Below are 20413 nucleotides of genomic sequence, written 5' to 3'. Positions count from 1 at the left end.
CTGAATTATTCGGCATAAACCTTGTATTGTTCTTTTGCTCTCATTAGTATAAACCTTGTTCTAAACAAGATAACAACGTGCACTTTATCTGTTCTATTTTAATATGTTTTAATCCTATTTAGTTTTATCCATGGATTGATGAATTTGTTTTTATATATGTGTGTTCATTAACATATACTAGTATATAAATATAGAGAGTGTCACTTTTTATAACGTGAAGTGGATTGTTTGTTTTTTTTTTTTTTTGGAAAAAAATCCATGTTACTCCCCAAATTAATTGATTGGACCACTTCACCCCTTAATCCATCTTTTGTCTTATTTTACCCCTAAACTATTCAAAATAGTTCACTTTGCTACTTCATAATATTTCTATTTGTTGTTATTGTTAATACAAGTTACATTTTAAGCTGATTTTTTTATAGCCATAGATATTTGCTTGAACTTTAAAATATTGATGTTTAAATCAATATAAGGAGGTTTCAAACCTATGTAAACATTCTTTTTTAAAAAAACTAAAAGATTAGCGGGACGTAAGTTGTATGGTATTTATCCCCATAACAAAATTCTATGACTAATGGAGAAAATGCATTAAAGAGTATAGTAAACCGTTTTCAATAGTTCATGGTGTAAAATGGGCTTAAAAAATAATTTAGAGGACTAAATGATCTAATAGAATAATAGTTCGGCTAAGTAAAATGTAGTACTTTTTTTCGAGAGAGAAGAAAACAACACCTAATTAGTACACCACACTTAGACCCGATCATTTGCATTACAATATAGCCTATAAAGTCAGGTCTCAATGCCACGTCTGGACGGGCCTCAATTCCAACCCATGGCATCACGTACATGGGCCAGATGAACCCGTTTCCGGCCCATATTTGGGTTGGCCAGAAAATTTCGGGCTATCCAGAAGGCCCACGACACACGTATGGGGGGATACATTTCTCTCAAGTTTCGCGTACGTTAAATGAAAAATTAAATTTTCAGAAAGTTGCAATTGATTGTTGAAACCATCATTTTTCTACAATACTAGTTAACTATTTCATAAAGTGACGGTTTTATTAGAGACTTGCAATTTTCTTTATCTTAATTGGTTAGGGCCCACTTGTTAGCCACACGAAAAACTTGTACGATTTGCAACTTGGACCCACGTATCATGCGCACATAAAGGGGTTGAAGGCTTTGCAGTTTATTAATAAAATTGGTTATTATAGTTTCGTAAAATGGTTGACTAACGTTGCAGCAAAGTGCGTCTTGATCAAATAACTGTAGCTTTTGGAAACTTATTCCTTTAAAATTCCAAAAGGGCACATCTTAGATTTTTTTTCCTGGGTTATATTTATTTTTTGATAGCTATTCAAAGGTATAAGCGACTGAATTAATTGTTGTAAAGTTAAAATTTTGCTTAAAAATATCTGATGATGAACTTTTGCATAAATATTTTTTGTGCAAAATGTACCATTTGGAGGTCTAAAAATATACCCATGATAATTCATAATTGATAAAGAGAAAAGTCCATGGCACACGATAGTGTGTATTAATTGTGCACACGTCGGTACGCGACATATTAGCGTTGACATTACTGGGCTGTGTTCGTACGAATTAGATTGTCACCTAAAGTCGTAGGAATATTAATTAATATTTTTCGGGTTCGTTTGTCTACCGAGTTAGCTAAAAATTCAGTAATTCTCGGCCTTTAGTATCTATCTCCATCCAGCCAATACCCCCAACGCGCTAAGGCATGATAAAGATTCTTCAAAAACCGATAGAACATCTAGAAGTAAAGTAGGAGTAAACGACCATCCCTCTTAACAAATACTCCCTACGTACTCTCTTCACTTTATTTTATTTAACTTCGATGATTTTTGGATTGACTCGTTTATTTAAAAACATACATAATTATTAATTACTTATTATAATTTGATTTAATATGAAATATATTTTAAGGATAAATTATAATTTTTTTATACAGATAAACGGTTAAATATATATCCAAAATTCAAAACATCAAATAAAAAAATCGAAGTGAGTACAACAATCACCCAATCTAGAGACAGGATACGTAATATGCACGTGGAAAATGACTTTAGGTGACAAAAAGAGGCAAAATGAGGGGAAAAGGGGAAAGGTGTAAAACCATGATGACTTTGCCTAGAAATTAAGCTAAGTCTGTTGACTTAAGCGTGTACACATTCATGCATATGCATATGTTTCGGCAGCTAGCTAGGCTGCGTTCGATACCGCCTCTTCCCCAAATTTTTGAAAAAAACGTCGTATCGAATTTTTGACACTTAAATAAAGCACTAAACATAGATAAAAAAACTAATTACACAGTTATGGAAGAAATCTTGAGACGAATCTTTTGAGCCTAATCAGTCCATGATTAGCCATAAGTGCTACAGTAACCAACATGTGCTAATGATGTATTAATTAGGCTCAAAAATTCGTCTCGCGGTTTCTAGGCTAACCGTGAAATTCGTTTTTTCATTCGTGTCCGAAAACACCCCTTCCGACATCCGATCAAACATTTGACGTGACACTTCTCCCAAAAATTTTCTCAATCTAAACACCACCTTAGTTAAATTATCTTCCTCACTTTCCATACACACATTTTCCAAACTGTTAAACGGTGTATTTTTTAAAAAAAATTATAAAAAATTATTTTAAAAAATCATATTAATATATTTTATATTTTTTTAATAATTAATTAATTATGTACTAATCTATTATTATTACTGTATTTTTTTGTGTCAGGGCATAAGTTAACTTATACCAGCGTCGAACGCGGCCTTAGTCCCCTGATCATCGAGCGAGAATGAACAAAAATAATTAACTAATCACAAGTGTTGTAGTCGCCGACGTCAATTAATGGAGATTGTTCGATCGAATCGATCATAATATAATAAGTGTATATATAGTATAGTATCAGTGGTTGGCACATAACATCATATCGGCGCCATGTCTGAACCTGTCGCTCTCGGTCGGTCCGCCTCAGGTACGTGTGTTAATTAAGCTAAATCCCCTGGCTAATTCCTCTCAATTTAATAATTTTTGGCGCCCCTTTTTTGTTGGATTTTGTTGCCGCCAAAAACGATGCCCTGGAAGCTAGCTGGAGTAGTAGCTAGCACATGATATGTCGTGGGTGAACAAGGCTAGCTCACTGTGAAGCGAAGTGATGTGTGCTTGCAGCTTGCATTAATTTTGCCTAAATTACGTGTATATATATATATATATATATATATATATATATATATATGGTGGTCACTGTGTGAAAAAAGATACACGACATGTTTACAAACAAAAAAAATATATAAATAAAATTTGTGTATATATATATATATATATATATTCTTAATAATCTAAAGGTGAGTGTTCGAAAATAAATTTTGGTGAAAAACTCTAAAATATATCAACTCTAAATTTAAGGTTAAAAAATTAAATTTTAGTTTATAATCATAAAAGATTATAAACAAAAGCGAAAAAGATAGGGTGGACGTTCCTGTCATATTCTTTTTGTAGGCAATGAAATGAGCCAAACAGAGGTAATAATGATAACATAATATAAGAGTTTCTACCATATATATTGATGTGTGCAATAGTCCCATTCCTTTATGTTATGCAACAGTGTAATTTACGTTGCGTACTGATCCATCCGTTCTTAAAAAAACCAACTTTAGAAACGAATTTGGACGTTCGGTTGTTTATATTCATTCTTATAAATAAATACTTGTCTTTTTACAAAGGGAGTATCTTCTTCCTTCTAATATATTTTGGAATGTATTGCTTTTGCATGTTGAAATAAAATACAAGTATAGACAAAAAAATTGAGCAGGTGCCATATAGGTGGTAATGCGGTATGAATATACCTGTACGGCTAGCACCAAAAAGAAAAAGGTGAAATGGTTACTTTAGGCCCAAAAGTAAAAGTGAATTGGTCACTTTAACGTATACTACCTATGATATAAAATATTTGATTTTTTATTGTAACGTTTAACCATTTGTATTATTTAAAAATTTAGTATAAATATAAAAAATAATAAGTCGTGCTTAAAATTCTTTTGATAATAAAATAAGTCACAAGTAAAATAAATAATATTTCTATATTTTTTAAATATGACAGATGGTAAGTAAAAAGTCAAACGTTTTACGTTACAAGACGGAGAGTAGTGTATAGGCATGGTTAATTTTTATCACAAATTCCTTGTACGTATGAAAGCGACGATTCGTCGCACGTCTTGTGAGAATAGTATATGGACACTTTATAGTTTAGGACAGCACAAGCCACACGCAAATTCCACTTATATATACTAATAGTTTACTTATGCTACAAAATACACGATGTATGCCAACGCCTGAAAATGTTTTTTTTTCAAGATGACATATTATAATATTTGCACTAAAGTATGTATTTGGGTTGAAGGTCTTGAGCCACGCTACTAATATAATTAGGTCAGGCAATTCTTTTACTTTTTAGCATAGGGTGATATGGTATCCAACCACTAAAAAAAGATAATATATTAACTTCAGTTATATGGCACACGATCATAAGTTTTTTTTTACTTTTTAGCATAGGGTGATATGGTATTATTGAGGGGGAATGTTATAGTCTACTCCATCTGTCTTAAAAAACAAATTCTTCAGTTGTTGTGCCCAGCGTTTGACTATCCGTCTTATTTAAAAAATTTTCAGAAAATTAGAAAAAAATTAGTCACACATAAAATACTATTCATGATTTATCATCTAATAAGAAAAAAATATCAATTAAAAAAATTTAAATAAGACGAAGAGTCAAAGATTATAGGTAAAAAGTGAAAAATTGGTTTATTTTGGGACGGAGGGAGTTGTTGGTGTAGTGGTACGATAATCCCATTGGTGTGGCATCCCCATATTCTCGGTTAAGACCATAAATAATGCAAAGTTGCAAGCCACATTAGAGATATTCGACAGGTTAATTTGTTGCCACTTGCATTAGAAGTCTTAACATATATGCGTGTGTCTCTACACTAATTCTTAACATAAAATTAAAGTTTGAGGTAGCTTTCAAATGAAATCCTTTTTCATAGGTCCAAAGGTGTTATTGTAATAAGTTACCGAGACTTATTAGTTGCACGACATAATAATAAGTTAGTACTCTATCCATTTTATAATATAATCTTCTTATATTCATATATTCACACTTATATTCATATATTCACATGTATATTAATGTATCTATGCATATATACAAACTATAAAATTTTACATTTTGATATAAAATGAAAGAAGTATTATTTAAGAGTTTGTTATGCTTAAACCTTTCTACCCAGATTTAAACCGTAGATTTGATACAACTATTCATATTTACGGTTAACTATTATTATTTGAGCGGTAAACTCCATGCCCATTTACGTCGAGACATCTATGGTGATTTTGCCCATCTTAAGTAATGGCTGACCTAATTTTGGATGCGCATGTGACCGTGTGTGTTTATATGGTAAATGTGCGCACGTTATAAACATTTGTTAGCATGTGTACTGAGTTTGCAAAAAAATAAAGACACAACTACAACTTAAAGAGTGAATAATAAATTTATAAGCCGATAGGAGATGACCGGTACGTATATAAAATGAATTTAACTCCTCAAAATCATTTTAAAAAATGAGTTTACTATATTTATTACTATATTTTTAAAAGTATATAAAACGAGTTTACTATATTTTTTATAAAAAATCATTTTAAGCACCTCCAAGAAAACGTTAATACATTAACTCAAAATCATGATCCAAAACTAATATTCGACACACAAACTACTCTCTCCTTGAGAAAATAAACCAAAACCGAATTACATTATCTTGGCAATACATATGTTTGTCTGGAATATGATACTCCATCTATTTAATATGATATTTTGGATTAGCCTAGATTTATTCGTGTATCAATATATGTGTCTAGATTCATTGACAAACCACACACACATACATAAAATATTAAAAATATACCTAGAAGCATGCTGAAGGGTATTTTTTTAAGCCTTTAACTCCCAAAACTCAATCGTAAAAATCCATTAAGGACACATCTTAATGATGCTCTCTAAAATCAGCTTACTATTAGAGCAACACTAATAACATAGTCAACACACTGGCTATAAGTCTTCTTATAGTTTTTTTAAGTCTAAACATATACTAGTTAGCTCTTCATCATTTATACAGGACCCACATGTCATTCTCACAAAGTTTCTTGGTTCCTATACCCAAACCGGCTATAAGCTAACAGTCTGCTTACACATCTCTCCTCCACGTAAGCATAGCCGGCTTATAATATCATATTATACTTGCTCTTAAGCGGAACTGTGACCATGGCGTGCTCCACCAAACTTCCGGCGGGCGGGCGGGCGCCGAGCCCCCCGACGCGCACACCGCCACGCACGCCACCACCCCACCCACCATCCGCGAAGATTCGGCGCGGGACCGACCGACCGGAGGAGGACACAACGGCACCAAAAAAAAAAAGAAAGAAAGTCCCGCGAAAGCCAACACACGCACGAGCGGAAAAAGAAACACACACACACATACTCAAACCCGCGGGCCCCACCTCCCAGCCGCCGCGCGCAAGTGGCGGGAGAGAGCAGAGCAAAGCAAAGCAAAAGCGTTAGCTACTATAAAGTAGTAGTGCTATCGCTGGCGGGTGGGTCCCAGGTGACGGTGAGGAGCATTTACACTGGCTAGGGCCCATATGGGTCGCCGTGGGTCCCAGGCTCCCAGCCACTCGCTCGCAGCGTAGCAGTAGCCGCTACTCCCTCGCGCGCGCGCGCATACCTCCCCCGCATTTTTAGTAGCTGTTTTTTTTTTGAAAGGGAGGAAAAAAGAATATCTCCTCCTCGTTTTCCCGACCTCAACTTTGTCGCCGCCGCCGCGTCGTCGTCGTCCTGCGCTGGGTGGCTGAGTTTCGGCGGGGAGGAGGAGAGGGGGCGATGCCGGCGTGGTGGCCACGCAAGTCGAGGTCCAAGGCGAAGAGCGGCGGCTGCGGGGGCGGTGGTGGGAAGCCCGGGGCGGCGGTCGTCTCGGAGGCGTCGTCCCCGCGCAAGTCGGCCGACCTTGACCTCTCCGCGTCCCCCTCGCTGACCCCGCGGGGGAGGGAGAAGGCGCGGAGCCTCGACTCGCCTGGCGCGGCGCGGCATGGGGGAGGCGGCGGCGGCGGCGGGGGCGGGGGGCTCGGGGAGGTCGGGTACAAGCTCCCCGTGCCCGTGGGTGACGCGGGGCCGGAGCCCGACCCTGCCGTGAGGTCTCCTCACGAGGAGAACGGCGTCGCCGGTGACGTCTCGTGGGAGGACTCGGCCGCGTCCTCGGTTGATTCGTCGGACGAGGCGCCGGATCAACACGCGTGTAGGTGAGTGACTGATCGTGAAACGGAGCTCGCCTGCTCGATTCCACGCTTCCGCCCTTCTTGTGGTGCAACGTGCGATTGCCGCTGCTGCGTAGCAGCCTTGATTGCTGTGATTAAATTTGGGGAATTGCGTGATGATCTGATAGGCGTAGCATTCAGGTTTCGTATGCTACTTTCCCCTCTAGTTTCGGTGTGAATGGTTTACTTTTGTATGCGTTGAGTCAAGCGCAGAGTTAGGGACGTGCAATTGAGTGAACAGTGTGCTTCGTACCAAACTACCAACTATAGCAGATGACCTTTTCTGTGGTCGTTCCAGTTCTGCAAAATCCTAAACCATTTCTTTTTGTTCTTTGCTAATGTGTTGTGGACTGGATTACTTGGGATGCCCTGGCGTGTTAATGCTCTGAATAAGAGCAATTTTACGGTCCCTGAGAAGGTTCAGGAGGTACCAAAATTTCAGTGTAAAATAAGGTATTATGAGGTACCAAATTTTACATAGAAAAAAGTGATACCTCTTGGTACCTTCTAAGGACTGTAAAATTGCTCGCTGAATAATTGTTTCTTGTCGCCCTGTTGAAATGTGTATTGGGTTCTTTTGCTAAATCGTTTGCACTCACAAGGATAATGTCACTGCTTTTGTTTATCGTTATGCTCTGATCTCAATTTGAGAACTTATTTCCTGCGCGGGATAATTTCTGATCTCGGTTGCTTGGTGTAATCTGTAGGTCTACGGATCCGGTTACTGTCATCAGGGGAAGAAATATGCTATCTGACTCACATAAGATCTTAAATGAAGATAATCATTTCATATCTCATAGCATGTCACGTGAGCATCACAAGTTCTTTGAGGTGCCTGTCACTAATATGGGAGAACTTCATTTGCACACTGATGATCCTTCAACTAGTGAAACCAGTTGCTCACGTGGCAGAATGTTGCCTGAGGATTTTCTTGCTCCAAGAACAAGAAGCCTCTCACCTGGACCAAAAGGACATACTTTTGCTGTAAATAATGTAAATTCAAGGGAGTTTGGGTTTAGTCCAAGGTCACCAGTAAAAATGATGGATGGATTGAAGAGCCCACCTCATCCTTTACCTCTTCCTCCAGCTCCTGCTGCTTGCTCGCCTCTTCCTCCATCTCCTACTTCTTACTCACCTCACCCCCTATCTCCTACTTGCTTGCAATCAGAATCACAGTGGAAAAAAGGGAAATTGTTAGGGAGTGGTACATTTGGCCAGGTTTACCTTGGATTTAACAGGTATCAAAGTCTCTTTATAGTTTGGCATCACTGTAGTTTAGTATCATCATTTTTTATATAATGTATTAGTTCCACATTGAAAGCAATAAGCATTCCAAGATATATGATAAATTTTCATATTTCATTATTTGGGGTAACAACTTGACATGTAGATTAAATGGCATCTAATAGTCGAGGTCTGACAGATATAGGACTTCTTTTGTGAACTCTATGGTGTTAGAGAATTGATATGCACATCATGGTTGCGGTATTGCCTAAATCTGGCCAATACCAGTTTGTGAAAGCATTCTTAGTTCATGATAAATTATGCAGTGAAAATGGGCAGTTCTGTGCGATTAAGGAGGTCCAAGTTATTTCAGATGATCCACATTCAAAAGAACGACTCAAGCAATTAAATCAGGTTATTTGCTCAGTTGACTCGGTTTAAATATCTTTTGATGAGTAGTAACGACATTCGCATCTCTTGTTCAATCGATTCACTGACATGTTAATTTACTTGGACATTAACAGGAAATAGATATGCTTAGGCAACTTTCACACCCAAACATTGTGCAATACTATGGAAGTGAGATGGTGAGCTCTACTTGATAAACAATCACATTTTCCTCCGTGCAGCTATTACCTTCAATACATCTTTGCAACTATCATGTTGGCTGTTACATGCACATGCATGATGTGTAATGTGACGGACTTATGAAGGTTGTAAAAAAGTCTGGGAATCTTAAAGCTATAAGGTGGTTGTCCTGGCTAGAGTCAGATCCAGATAATTAACAGCATTTAGTTTGGTTGGTTTGCCTTGTTAATCACTCTCACGCCTAATGAAACTTACAAGAGGTGCAATTTGTTAGATGTACAAGTGTAAGCATGTCTGTAGGATTAAAAAAAACTTCAGCATGTAATTGTTTATTATGTATGTGTAATAGTAGTGCATTTCATTTTTATTTATAGTTTATCTTTAGATGATTAAATTGTTCAATTTCCTTTCACCTTCTTTCACACCCTTTCTACTCTCTATTTGTGTATGTTTCCTTGCAGACTGATGATGCACTTTCAATTTATCTTGAGTATGTTTCTGGGGGCTCAATTCATAAATTACTTAGAGAGTATGGTGCTTTTAAGGAACCTGTGATCCGTAATTACACTGGACAAATTCTCTCTGGTCTTGCATACTTGCATGGGAGGAACACCGTCCACAGGTAGGACAGATTGTCTACAATTGTTTCACATTCCTTTGGTAGTTAAAGAAATACTATAACCACTTCATAATGTTTATATTGGCAGAGATATCAAAGGTGCTAACATACTTGTTGGCCCTAATGGTGAAGTCAAACTTGCTGACTTTGGCATGGCTAAGCATGTATGCATTGTTTCTTTAGCATCCTCCCTCCTGTATATGCAGCATTGTCTAGTTTCATTATCCTAAAATTTAGTCCCAACATCCTTTTTGGTTCAACACTTCTACTCACATTGAAATGTTGCTAATGTATCTTATAATAGTTTGAATCGGTGAGCAATGCTTCCATGATTTCCTAAATGAATACTTTGCCGTTTCCAAATGGTGCTGAATTTACATATTGGGTTTAACTTCTTGAGCATCCATGTTGTTTCCATTTATGGGAAGGCATAGAAGCACTTTCCAATTCTATTTCCTTCATGAAGCTTCGTTTTAACTTCTCCTTGCATAAAAGTAGAAAAGAATTCCATGGAAGTTTGCAAAGAGTTGATAGCTATTCCCAGCTGTAGGATCTACAATGATAAAAAAAATTGGTGGTTGTCTGGTTGACGTGTTTTGCATTAATATTAATAGATACACATATATACAGAAGTTTCCAGGTCCTTTCAATCTCTATTGTTGTTGGTTCACGACTACAAGAGAATACACATACTTGTATGACTACAAGAGAATACACATAAAAGTAGCTTGTGTTTTCTCCTCATCACGCCTTTAATTTCATTACTTATGTTGAAGCAGATATCATCTTGTGCTCAAATACGCTCTTTGAAAGGAAGTCCTTACTGGATGGCTCCTGAGGTGAGTTATTTTTCCAACACTAAACCTCTATATATCATATTTGTCACCATCTTATATGATTCTAAATCCTCCCAATGGTTGTAACATGCAGGTTATAATGAACGGTAGAGGTTACCATCTACCAGTAGACATTTGGAGTTTGGGGTGTACAATAATTGAAATGGCAACGGCGTCACCTCCTTGGCATCAATACGAAGGGGTATGCTTTTACTTTGCTGCTGTAGTTTTCTGGTGAATGCCATGCTGATCCATTTTGATCTTTCAGGTGGCTGCATTATTTAAGATCGCAAACAGTAAAGAAGTACCTGAAATCCCAGACAACTTTTCTGAGGAAGGAAAAAGTTTCTTGCAGCTGTGCTTGAGACGTGATCCGGCATCTCGCTCCACTGCAACTCAGTTGATGGATCACCCTTTTGTTCAAGACCATCCAGCAGTAAGAGCTGCGAAATCCAGTGCACTGAGAAATGCGTTTTCTGCACCAGCAGATGGGAGACATACAGTGGTATACTTGATATTTCTCATTCTAAACTCAACTTTTAGGTAGGCTTTTATTCTCATGGGCCCTTTCCAAAGGCCAATGAGAAAAGCAGCCTGTATTAGCCCACTGGGTTGAGTTCTTTACATAGGCACGTACCAATTTGGCCAATAAATGGTACTAGCATTCTTCTGATTTTCTGGCCAATAAATGGTGGGCAGTGATCTGATGAGCAAGGGCTCCTTTTTGACATCTTATTTGAATAGAGTTTCATGTAGTATTTTTGCCTTTCAAGGGGAAAAAATGGGCATTGCTTGCTTCTTTTATGGTTTCTGTTTTCCTGAGTCCTCACCCTCATTATGTTTCCACTCTTGCTGCAGTCCAACAGGGAGTTCTTATCAAGGAGAAGCGTCGCCCCTCTCAAGGATCTAGGAGTGAGCGCGAGAAATTTTACGGGATTTTCCACGGCTGTTCCTTCGCCACACACCGCCAGGTACTGCGATACTCGCCTTCGGTCGTCGGTCTGTACACTTTCCTGCAACCTGTAGGAGCTTACGCTTTACCGTGCAGCAGCCCCGTTTCCACCCTGAGAACGAACATGTCTCTACCAGTGTCCCCATGCTCAAGCCCGCTGCGGCAGTTCAAGCAATCCAACTGGAGCTGCCTGCCATCTCCACCCCACCCGACATTTTCCCACGGCCCTGCTTCCCATAATCTGTCAAGCTACATGTCGAGTGAGATGAGGCGAATCCCCACGATCTCGGATACCTGGCAGGATATCAGCCAGCTGAAGGTCCAGAGCCCTTACGGTTCCCCAAAGAGGTTCTGAGCGTCAATCTGTGAATGTTCAGCACACAGAAGCGTTCCCCTGACAATCTTGGATACATTTTTATGCTATTATGTCAGCAAACATGTTGCAACTCAGCTTCGTGTTAGTACACCGATCTGATTTATTGTACAGTATAGAAAGGCTTCCCGAGGAAAGGGACTATGACAGAAGGGAAATTCTGTATATTGAATCTGTGGGCGGTTGTCGCCTCCTCTTTGTACCTTGCAGTATACCATATCGGTACATAAAATCGAACAGAAAATACGGCCTGTAAATTCGGTAGCTTGGAGAAGCTGATGATGATGATGTAGTAGTAGTTTAGTGCTACCTTGTCAAATGTAAGGATTTCTCCCTACTGCAACGAAGATAGATATATTCCACAGTTTACAAAACATGTTCGGTCAATTTATATTTCCTTTGGATTTCTCGTTTTATACCAATATAAACTAAACCATGCTGCTATATATGAAGCGACCGAAGAGCATGAATGAATATATCAAGTATAGAAGTAGAACTGGTACAAAACTGAACCGAAAAAAAAAGAGAAAAATTCCTAGCCTGAGATTTTTTATTCATAACATCACTAGCTCGATTCGAAGTCGATTAACTACTTGAAACCTCGAAGAGCAAGAACTCTACGAACTACTGCTATCGCCACGAACTGAAGCCATCGCGCACTGACGAATCCCAGCTGGTGGAAGACGACGGCCAGGACGAGCACGGCAATGGGAAGAACCAACCCGTTCGCGCCCAGGAGGAGCTCCTTCGCCTTCCTCGCGGCTTCCGCCACCTGCCGTGCTCCGTCCATCACCACCAGCCTCACCGCCCGGTCCAGATCCTCCGGGGACATCGCGGGGGCGCCATTCATGAAGAAGCTCATCATCATGGACTCCTGCGCGTCGGCCGCAGGATCAGAAGGCTCCGAGACGATGTAGCCAGAGGTTGAAGACGACCTCGTCTGGCTGCTTGATGGCTCTTCTTCTTCGACTATTTCTTCGATGACGACGCCTCCTCTTGGTCTTGGATGATCCTTTGCTTCCATTTCCAGTGCAAGCTTTTCTTGGGCGTCTCTCAGAGCCCCGGCAATGGCGTCCTCGTCGGGGGAGAGCTCGCGGGCTCTGCGCAGATCAGCCACGGCCTGCTCAAGCTTTCCCAGCTCCCTGTACGCCTGGCCCCTCCGGTAGTAGGCCTTCACGTTGCCCGGGTCGTAGGCGAGGACCTCGGAGCCTTCGTCCACGCACTCCTGGAAGCGGCGCGTCTTCAGGTGGCAGGACATGAGGTTGACGGCGCAGAGGACCTGCAGCGACCGCGCCTCCCGGGACGGCGGCGCGGCCCTGAGGCTGTCCGCGGCGAGCCGGTACTGGGCGGCGGCCTCGGCGTACCGCCCGAGGCCGTGGAGCTGGTTGCCCCGCGCCTTGAGCGCCCCGGCGCTCGACACCGCTTGGGAGACCCGCCGCTGCTCGGCCTCGGCCTCGGCCTGCGCCTTCATGGCGGTGAGCTCGTCGGCGCTGGCGGCGGCGAGCTTCCTGGACATGTCAAGCATCTCCTCGGGGCGGGCCTGGCCCAGCTGCCGCGCGGCGCGCCGGACGTCGTCGGGGCTCAGGTTCTTCACGCTCTCGGCGGCGAACCTGAGCAGGCCGGGGTTCGACGCCAGCTGCTGCTGCAGCGCGGCGAGGTCGGCCGGGGACCTCCGGCTCATCTGCTCCTGCGCCACGCGCATCATCTCCGGATCCATGTCGCGGCGGCGGCGGCGGACAGCGCGCGCGCGGCGCATCGGCTGAGCTCCCGAGGTTTTCCTCTTCTTCTCGTCGCGCTCACGGAGACGGAGGCGTCGGGAAGGCTGTGGCCCTTTGTGGGTTTGTGCTCTCTCTATTTATCTGCGGTTTGGGAAGGCGGGAGAGAGACGGATTCGGATCTCTCCGATCCGATTCCGTTTTATTTTGGAAGGCCGGAGTGAGACGGATTACTATTAGGATGAATTTTTTTATTTTTTAAAATTTTTAATAAATAATTTTATTACTAAATCTCGGAGAAAAACATTTTCACCATATGAACCTTTTGATCACGTCATTAATATTGGCGTGACAAGATAACGCTGCCACGCGGAGAATTTGGCATGACAGAGCGTCTCGGTATGATAAGACTATGCTGTCACGCCATTGTCGGTGGCACCAAATAATCTGTGTGGTAGCACCATCAATATTGGCGTAGCCATAAGATTCATACGGTAAAAATATTTTTCTCCGAGGTTTTATAATAAAATTATTTATTAAAAAAATAAAAAAATTCTATTAGGAGTAGCCTGGGGGTTCAGTTGAACGCACAAACATCTTGGGAGCAAAAGAAAAAAAATGTTACTAATAGCTTCTCTAAAGGTTATTAAGGCAGATCAAGCCGTATCAATCAATAAGAAAACCTATATAGTGTTTATGATGCAAATCCCAGAACAGAAAAAAAAAAGTGGACGTGGTTACGTAACGGATGGAAGTATGGATGCTCAACGGCGAGGATGCAGGACGACAACGCCCCCGCTCGCGAGTGTTTGGTGCAGGCGGCGGGCGAAGCCGGGAACGAGACAGGAGGAGAAATCTACGATTATACTACGGAAAATGCTACACGTATGGTTTCAGCCGCCGTCGCCGTGATTTTTTCCCCCTCCAGCTACGCGCTGTTATACCACCGCTCCCAACCAGGGGAGGGGAGAGGTCGGCTCCGCTCGTAAATTAACTTATTCTTCTCGTTTTTTGTGGACGCTCTTCGAATTATTAAACGGTGTATTTTTTTAAATAATTTTTATAGAAAAATTATTTTAAAAACCAATTAATCTATTTTATAATTAATTATATACTATGTTTTTCGCACCGGAATAAATTAACTTAATGGGCTTCAATCGAACACGGACAGCACGGAGGGGGGGTGTGGAGATCTCGTGGCCGCCACCTTGCATATATGGCGAGGTACTGCACTACTGCTTGGCTGCGGCGTACGGGAGAGAGGGGACTGAGGCTGTGTTCGGTCTAAGTTAACTTATGTATGACATAAAAAACGTAGCAATATATTAGTATATGATTAATTAATTATAAATTATTAAAAAGGTAAAATAAATTAATATGATTTTTTAAACAGCTTTTCTATAGAATTTTTTTAAAAAATATACCATTTAACAGTTCGAGAAACATGTCCGTGGAAAACGAGGCGGATAAATTAACTTAGGGAGCAAGAACGCAGCCTGAGTAAATGACGATAGTATGATATGGGAAGGAGATTAAGCTAGTCATGCTGAATACTATAAAAGGCTGTAGGCATTTTGGCTCTTTTCTAGTTTGTTGGAAAGTTTAAGCATATACTAGAATTGTCAGGACGGTATTGGAGAGACTAATCTCACCTCCTGAACTCTTGAGCTAACAAGCCTAGTAGGCTGAACAATCGTAAGAACACACACGGATCAAAACACTACCAAATATCAATGGATAGGGGTTTTAAAATAATATTGCTAGCTCCGGTCCGGGCCTAACTATTACATGTAAACAATTTTTTTTATAAAGAAATCACTTGATTTTTGCATGACGTGGGGTAGGGAAGAGGAAGTAAAGATACCCACCACGAAATCAAAAGAAATTAAGGAAAACAAGGAGATAAAAATACAAAAAGAAAAAAATTAGAGCAAATAGTTTTTCATGAGGACAAATATACCCTTTGGATGGCTTGTTTGGTGAAAACTATTGCCCATGACAAAACAAGAATTTTCCATGGATGGAAAAACACCCCACTAAACTATATATTGAGGGATATGGCTAATGGAGCAGGTGCACCTTGGGGAATGACTTTAGATGTGCGTGGAGATGATACAAGATTTGAAAATCAAGCTTTGTCTTGAAGAGCTTTCCAAAGCTTTCACAGTTACTCGAAGGTTTAGTGATTTGTGGAGTGGTAGGTTTTAGTATACGAGGAGTACGAACTTTGGCGCTCGTGGGTTGTAAAGGTTCGGCGACTCATAGAGTGCGAAGGTTTGAGGACCTATGCGGTGCTAACTTATGTGAAGATTTGACGACTCATAGAGTGCGAAGGTTTGAGGACCTGTGCGGTGCTAACTTATGTGAAGATTTGACGACTCATAGAGTGCGAAGGTTTGAGGACCTGTGCGGTGCTAACTTGTGTGAAGATTTGACGACTCATAGAGAATAAATGTTGGCATCTCGCAACATGCAAACTTCAACCCCTATGGAGTGCGAAGGTTTGGTAACTCGTGAAATGCAAACTTCGGTACCTCCCAAAGTGCAAAGTTTCGAGTACTCTCTAAGCGCGCGCGAACTTCCTAGATTTGCAGAGGGAGAAGGTTCGATGACCCGCAAAGCATGGACTACATCATGTGTAGTGCGAAGGTTCATGGACTCACATACTACAAACTTTTACGAATTGAAGAGTGGAAAAAGTTAAGTGCCAGTTTGACTCATGCATGCGCTTGTGTTGTTCGTATGAGGTAACAATAAAAACATCCACAATGAGAGATGAACATACATTGTTCAAACTTTTTGTACTACAATACACTTCACATAATTGGAATGACGATGAAATTTGAAAATTTGGGGAGGGGGGAGGGGGAGGGATTTTAAGTGGAATAACAATGATATTTGAAATTTCCAAATGAAGGGGAACATTTCAAAAAAATTAGGAGGGCGGGGGAAGGGATTTTAAATAGAACAACAATGAGATTTGAAGTTTACGAATAAAAGGGGGGAATTTCAAATGATTGAAATAACGGTAATATTTGAAAATTTTGAATCAAAGGTGAAAAATTTCAAATGGAATGACGCTGATATTTGAAATTTCCAAATCAAAAGGTAATATTCGAAAATTTTGAATCAAAGGTGAAAAATTTCGAAAGGTAAAATTTTTAAAAAATGCGGTGAGCGTGGATCGAACACGCGACCTTCAAATCTTCAGTCTGACGCTCTCCCAAGTGAGCTATCCCCGCTTTATGTTCTGTGTTCTTAAACACGATTTATATCCGTAGTTTAGTCTTGTTCATCTTGCTAAATATCAAGTTGCATTTGGAGAGTCAGGCAGAAAAAAAGACTTTTTTTTGGTCTATCCGAACCACGAAATTGCTGGAGTCGATCAGCCTACATGCCATCGTGTAGACATTCTTGACGCAAAACTTACAGCTTTCAAGAACACCTACCACCTTAAACTCCGGCAATGGCGGGCGTTCCACAACGACACTGGAAGAAGATCCGTCGTCGTTCACATGGATTTGAGCAGCTTCAGCAGCGACCTGGCCTTGGCCTTCGCCCTGGCGCTGCACTGGCTCTGGAGAAGCATCAGCAGCTGCGTCACCACCCCGGCGCCGGCCGCCTCGCTCCGCGCCGCCCGCGACTCCCTGCACACGGCCAGCAGCGCCGCCACCGCGTGTTCGCTGCCGTCGTTGCTCGAGTTCATCATGAAGACGTGCTTCACCAGCGCCTGCATCGCGCCGGGGGCGCGCGCCACCGCCCTGCGCCCGGCCTCCGACGCCGACAGCGCCTCCACCGCCGCCAGCGCGCTCGGCACGGCGGCCTCGCCCGCGGCGCACTTGCCCGAGGACGCCCAGGAGAGGTGCCTGAAGAGCGCCCCGACCGCGCCGTGGTGGATGGCGCTGCCCCGCGCCGGCTCCGACGCGCAGATCGCCGCGACGGCGCGCACGGCGGCCTCCGACGCGTCGGGCGGCGGCGGCGGCGCTCCGTCGTGCTGCAGGAGCGGAACGAGCGCCTGCCACACCCGCGGCGACGCGGCCACGACGAGCGCCAGCTCCCTCGTCGCGGAGGCCGTGGCGATGGTCTCCAGGAGGCGGCACAGCCCCGCCCGAGTCCGGCCGCGGCCGCGCTCCATCAGCCGGACGAACGACGCCAGGCTGGCCTCGCTCTTCAGCGCGTTGAGGCAGCCGAGCTGCGGCGAGGCGGCGCTCGACGGCATGAGGCTGAGCGCGCATTGCAGCGCGAGCTCCTCCACCTCGCCGCGGCACTCCGAGGACGGCGGCGCGTGGAAGGCGAGCTGCAGCAGCACGGGCAGGAAGCCCAGCTGGAGCATGCACGCGCGGCCGACGTCCGACTCGGACGCCAGCGTCATCACCTTCCTGAGCGCGCCGACCTTCCCCTTGCCGGCGCCCGGCTGCTCCAGCCGACGCTTGAGCGCCGCGAGCGACGGCTCCTCCGCGTCGGCCTCGGCGCCCGTCGACGCTACCGCCGCCGGCTGCTCGGGGAGCTGCTGCTGCTGCTGGTTGTGGTGCTGTTGGTCGGTGGACAGCCAGCGCTCGATGAGGTGCCGCAGCGTGCGGTTCGGCACGAGCACGGTGGCGTCGCCGAGTGGCTGCATTGTGACGGGGCAGGTGCGGTGGCCGGCGGCGAGCCACCGCTCGATGCACGGCCGGTCGTACGTCTGCCCCGTGCACAGCGTCACCGGGTCCGTGAAGATGTCCAGGCTGATCGGGCACCTGAACAGATGCGGAACGCTCATCTTCTCCACCCACAAATCCAATCAACAACGACCCATCAAGAAATGCAGCAAATCTATGAATCCACAAGAACACAACAACACTGGGACCTATCACAACTCAGATCATAAAACAGATCATCCAGATGCTAAATACACACACATCAAATCACACCAAATCAAGAGCTCCTCGAGAAACCCAGCTACAAACTTGCAATGTGCAGCAAAGGAAAGGTTTTTGAGCCTGTTTCAAGCACTCACTCCCATGCCACTCCCATCAGGAATCCATGGCCATGTATACTGCTGAACAATCTAACACACAGCAGATGTAACCGGTCAAATGACTGCTGCAGAGTTACTGCACTGTGGCTGGACCATGTGGTTGTACTTGATGAAGACGACGACGACCAAGAACACAGAGCAGGCCAAACAACAGGAGTTGCACTTGCATCTGCAGCTCTGCACAGATGGAAGGCTACAGCAGGATATGGGCTCCGATTATCTGAAGCTCAGAGAGAGAGAGAGAGAAAAGAGCAAGTGAGGGGTGTGCAATGGTTGCAAGATAAAGGCAAGAGGCAAATGGAAGAACTTTCTTTTGGTGTTGGTCATAGAAAGGGAAAGGTCCAGTGATTGGACCAGAACAAGAGAGGAGGAGAGGTAGAGAAAAGTTTTTGCAAACCTGAAAACGTGGGGACAGTCAGAATTGGGGACCGGTTGGAATGCAATTTACAGATTGGCTCATATCCAAATTGCAGTGTTAATTATGACTTTTTTTTTGTTGGGCATACTACGTTAGACCAAGAATTATCAACCGTGCAGTTTGCAACTTGGAAGATCCTGACTTGCCATGCCAATGCCGTCACAGAGAGAAAAATTCTATCTTTCTTGATTTGTTTTCGTTCTGAAGGGGATATTGCTTTGAACTGAATGTGAGGACTGCAGGATGTATTCTGAATTTCTTATTACAGTTTGAGATAACCAACATGTTTCTGAATTATGCGCGTGGCTATCACTGCAGCCAACTAGTATGGATTAACCTGAATCCTTAAGCAGTACTCCATGTGCCATGATGGTTCCATCTGCAATAGACACAATGAGTGTATGATGTTAACATGGCACATGAAACACAGTTATGACCTAGAAAATTGAGTGCTTAGAAAGCATTATTATGATCAACACATGCAAATAAGCAATTATTCAGATCATTTCATTACCTGTACTTCTTTGCTCTACAGCCAAAAATGGATATTCTCCCAACTTCATTTCTCTGCTTGCTTACTCCACTTATCTTTTTTACTTCATCCATTGTGCTACACATTTCTTTTCATATGACCATTCCATCATGTTTAAGTTTCAGGAAAATCACCCATTAAGCTGCAAGAGAGGCAGTGCTTCTGCCCCAGGACAGAAACAGAGAATCTTTCTTACAAGACAAACATCGCTAGGTTACAAAATATGATCTGTACAGTTGAATCCACAAACTCCATTGGTTAGCTGATTGGCACCTCGAGCAACACACTTAAACCTAAACAACTCAGTGCTGAGTAGGTGCTAATGCCAGCTTAACTGCGGCTATGACAGTGCTAAAGTCTGAGGCTACAGGTTTACACTGCACTTCGAAGCAGTGTAGCCGGCAGGGGCAGCAGCATTACCCAAATCAAGGGACTCTTATCTTCATAGGGCTAGGCTACGTAGGATGGTGAATTGGGTGATTAATGTTGATGGCCATCATGAATTGATCATATACGACCGTAGGGGATGAGACAGATGGCCAAACTACATTTTAGAAGTGACATCAAGGGCATGAACATATAATGTTGTTCACATTGGATGCGCAAACGCCATGGGGCTAATATTTACCTCTTTTTCGTGCACACGTTTCTTAAATAGTTAAATTGTATGTTTTTTAAAAATATTTTATATAAAAGTTGTTTAAAAATTAAACTAATCAATTTTTCAAGTTTGCAATAGCTAATAATTACTTAATCGTA

At 42.6% G+C, this 20413-nt stretch overlaps 3 protein-coding genes and 1 non-coding gene across 5 annotated transcripts; 1 reads left to right on the top strand and 3 right to left on the bottom strand.

The window, feature by feature from the left end:
- Positions 1 to 6834: 6834 nt before the first annotated feature.
- On the top strand, positions 6835 to 12346 carry LOC102700618 (mitogen-activated protein kinase kinase kinase 3-like). Of its 2 annotated transcripts, none has more exons than XM_040523170.1 (11): positions 6835 to 7365; positions 8088 to 8618; positions 8931 to 9018; positions 9129 to 9191; positions 9654 to 9814; positions 9900 to 9975; positions 10591 to 10650; positions 10742 to 10849; positions 10916 to 11152; positions 11506 to 11618; positions 11699 to 12346. In XM_040523170.1, the coding sequence occupies exons 1-11, from the start codon at positions 6950 to 6952 to the stop codon at positions 11952 to 11954; spliced, it is 2109 nt and encodes a 702-aa protein (XP_040379104.1). In that variant the 5' UTR covers positions 6835 to 6949; the 3' UTR covers positions 11955 to 12346. The 2 variants fall into 2 exon arrangements, with proteins under 2 accessions (XP_040379104.1, XP_015691463.2); XM_015835977.2 differs by having other exon boundaries at positions 11696 to 12346.
- Positions 12347 to 12360: 14 nt separating this feature from the next.
- Positions 12361 to 13778, bottom strand: LOC102700334 (outer envelope protein 61-like). Its single transcript, XM_006653360.3, has one exon. The coding sequence runs from the start codon at positions 13687 to 13689 to the stop codon at positions 12562 to 12564; it is 1128 nt and encodes a 375-aa protein (XP_006653423.2). The 5' UTR covers positions 13690 to 13778; the 3' UTR covers positions 12361 to 12561.
- Positions 13779 to 16856: 3078 nt separating this feature from the next.
- Positions 16857 to 16929, bottom strand: TRNAF-GAA. The gene has a single exon. It is a non-coding gene; the product is annotated as a tRNA-Phe (tRNA).
- A 39-nt stretch (positions 16930 to 16968) lies between these two features.
- LOC121054277 (U-box domain-containing protein 26-like) lies at positions 16969 to 18974 on the bottom strand. Its single transcript, XM_040523623.1, has one exon. The coding sequence runs from the start codon at positions 18444 to 18446 to the stop codon at positions 17199 to 17201; it is 1248 nt and encodes a 415-aa protein (XP_040379557.1). The 5' UTR covers positions 18447 to 18974; the 3' UTR covers positions 16969 to 17198.
- Positions 18975 to 20413: the final 1439 nt, after the last annotated feature.

The sequence above is a fragment of the Oryza brachyantha genome, chromosome 4 (genome assembly GCF_000231095.2).
Source record: "Oryza brachyantha chromosome 4, ObraRS2, whole genome shotgun sequence".
Lineage (NCBI taxonomy): Eukaryota > Viridiplantae > Streptophyta > Magnoliopsida > Poales > Poaceae > Oryza > Oryza brachyantha.
The sequence above is the reverse complement of the archived record's forward strand: the minus strand, read 5'-3'. Positions and strand labels throughout refer to the sequence as shown.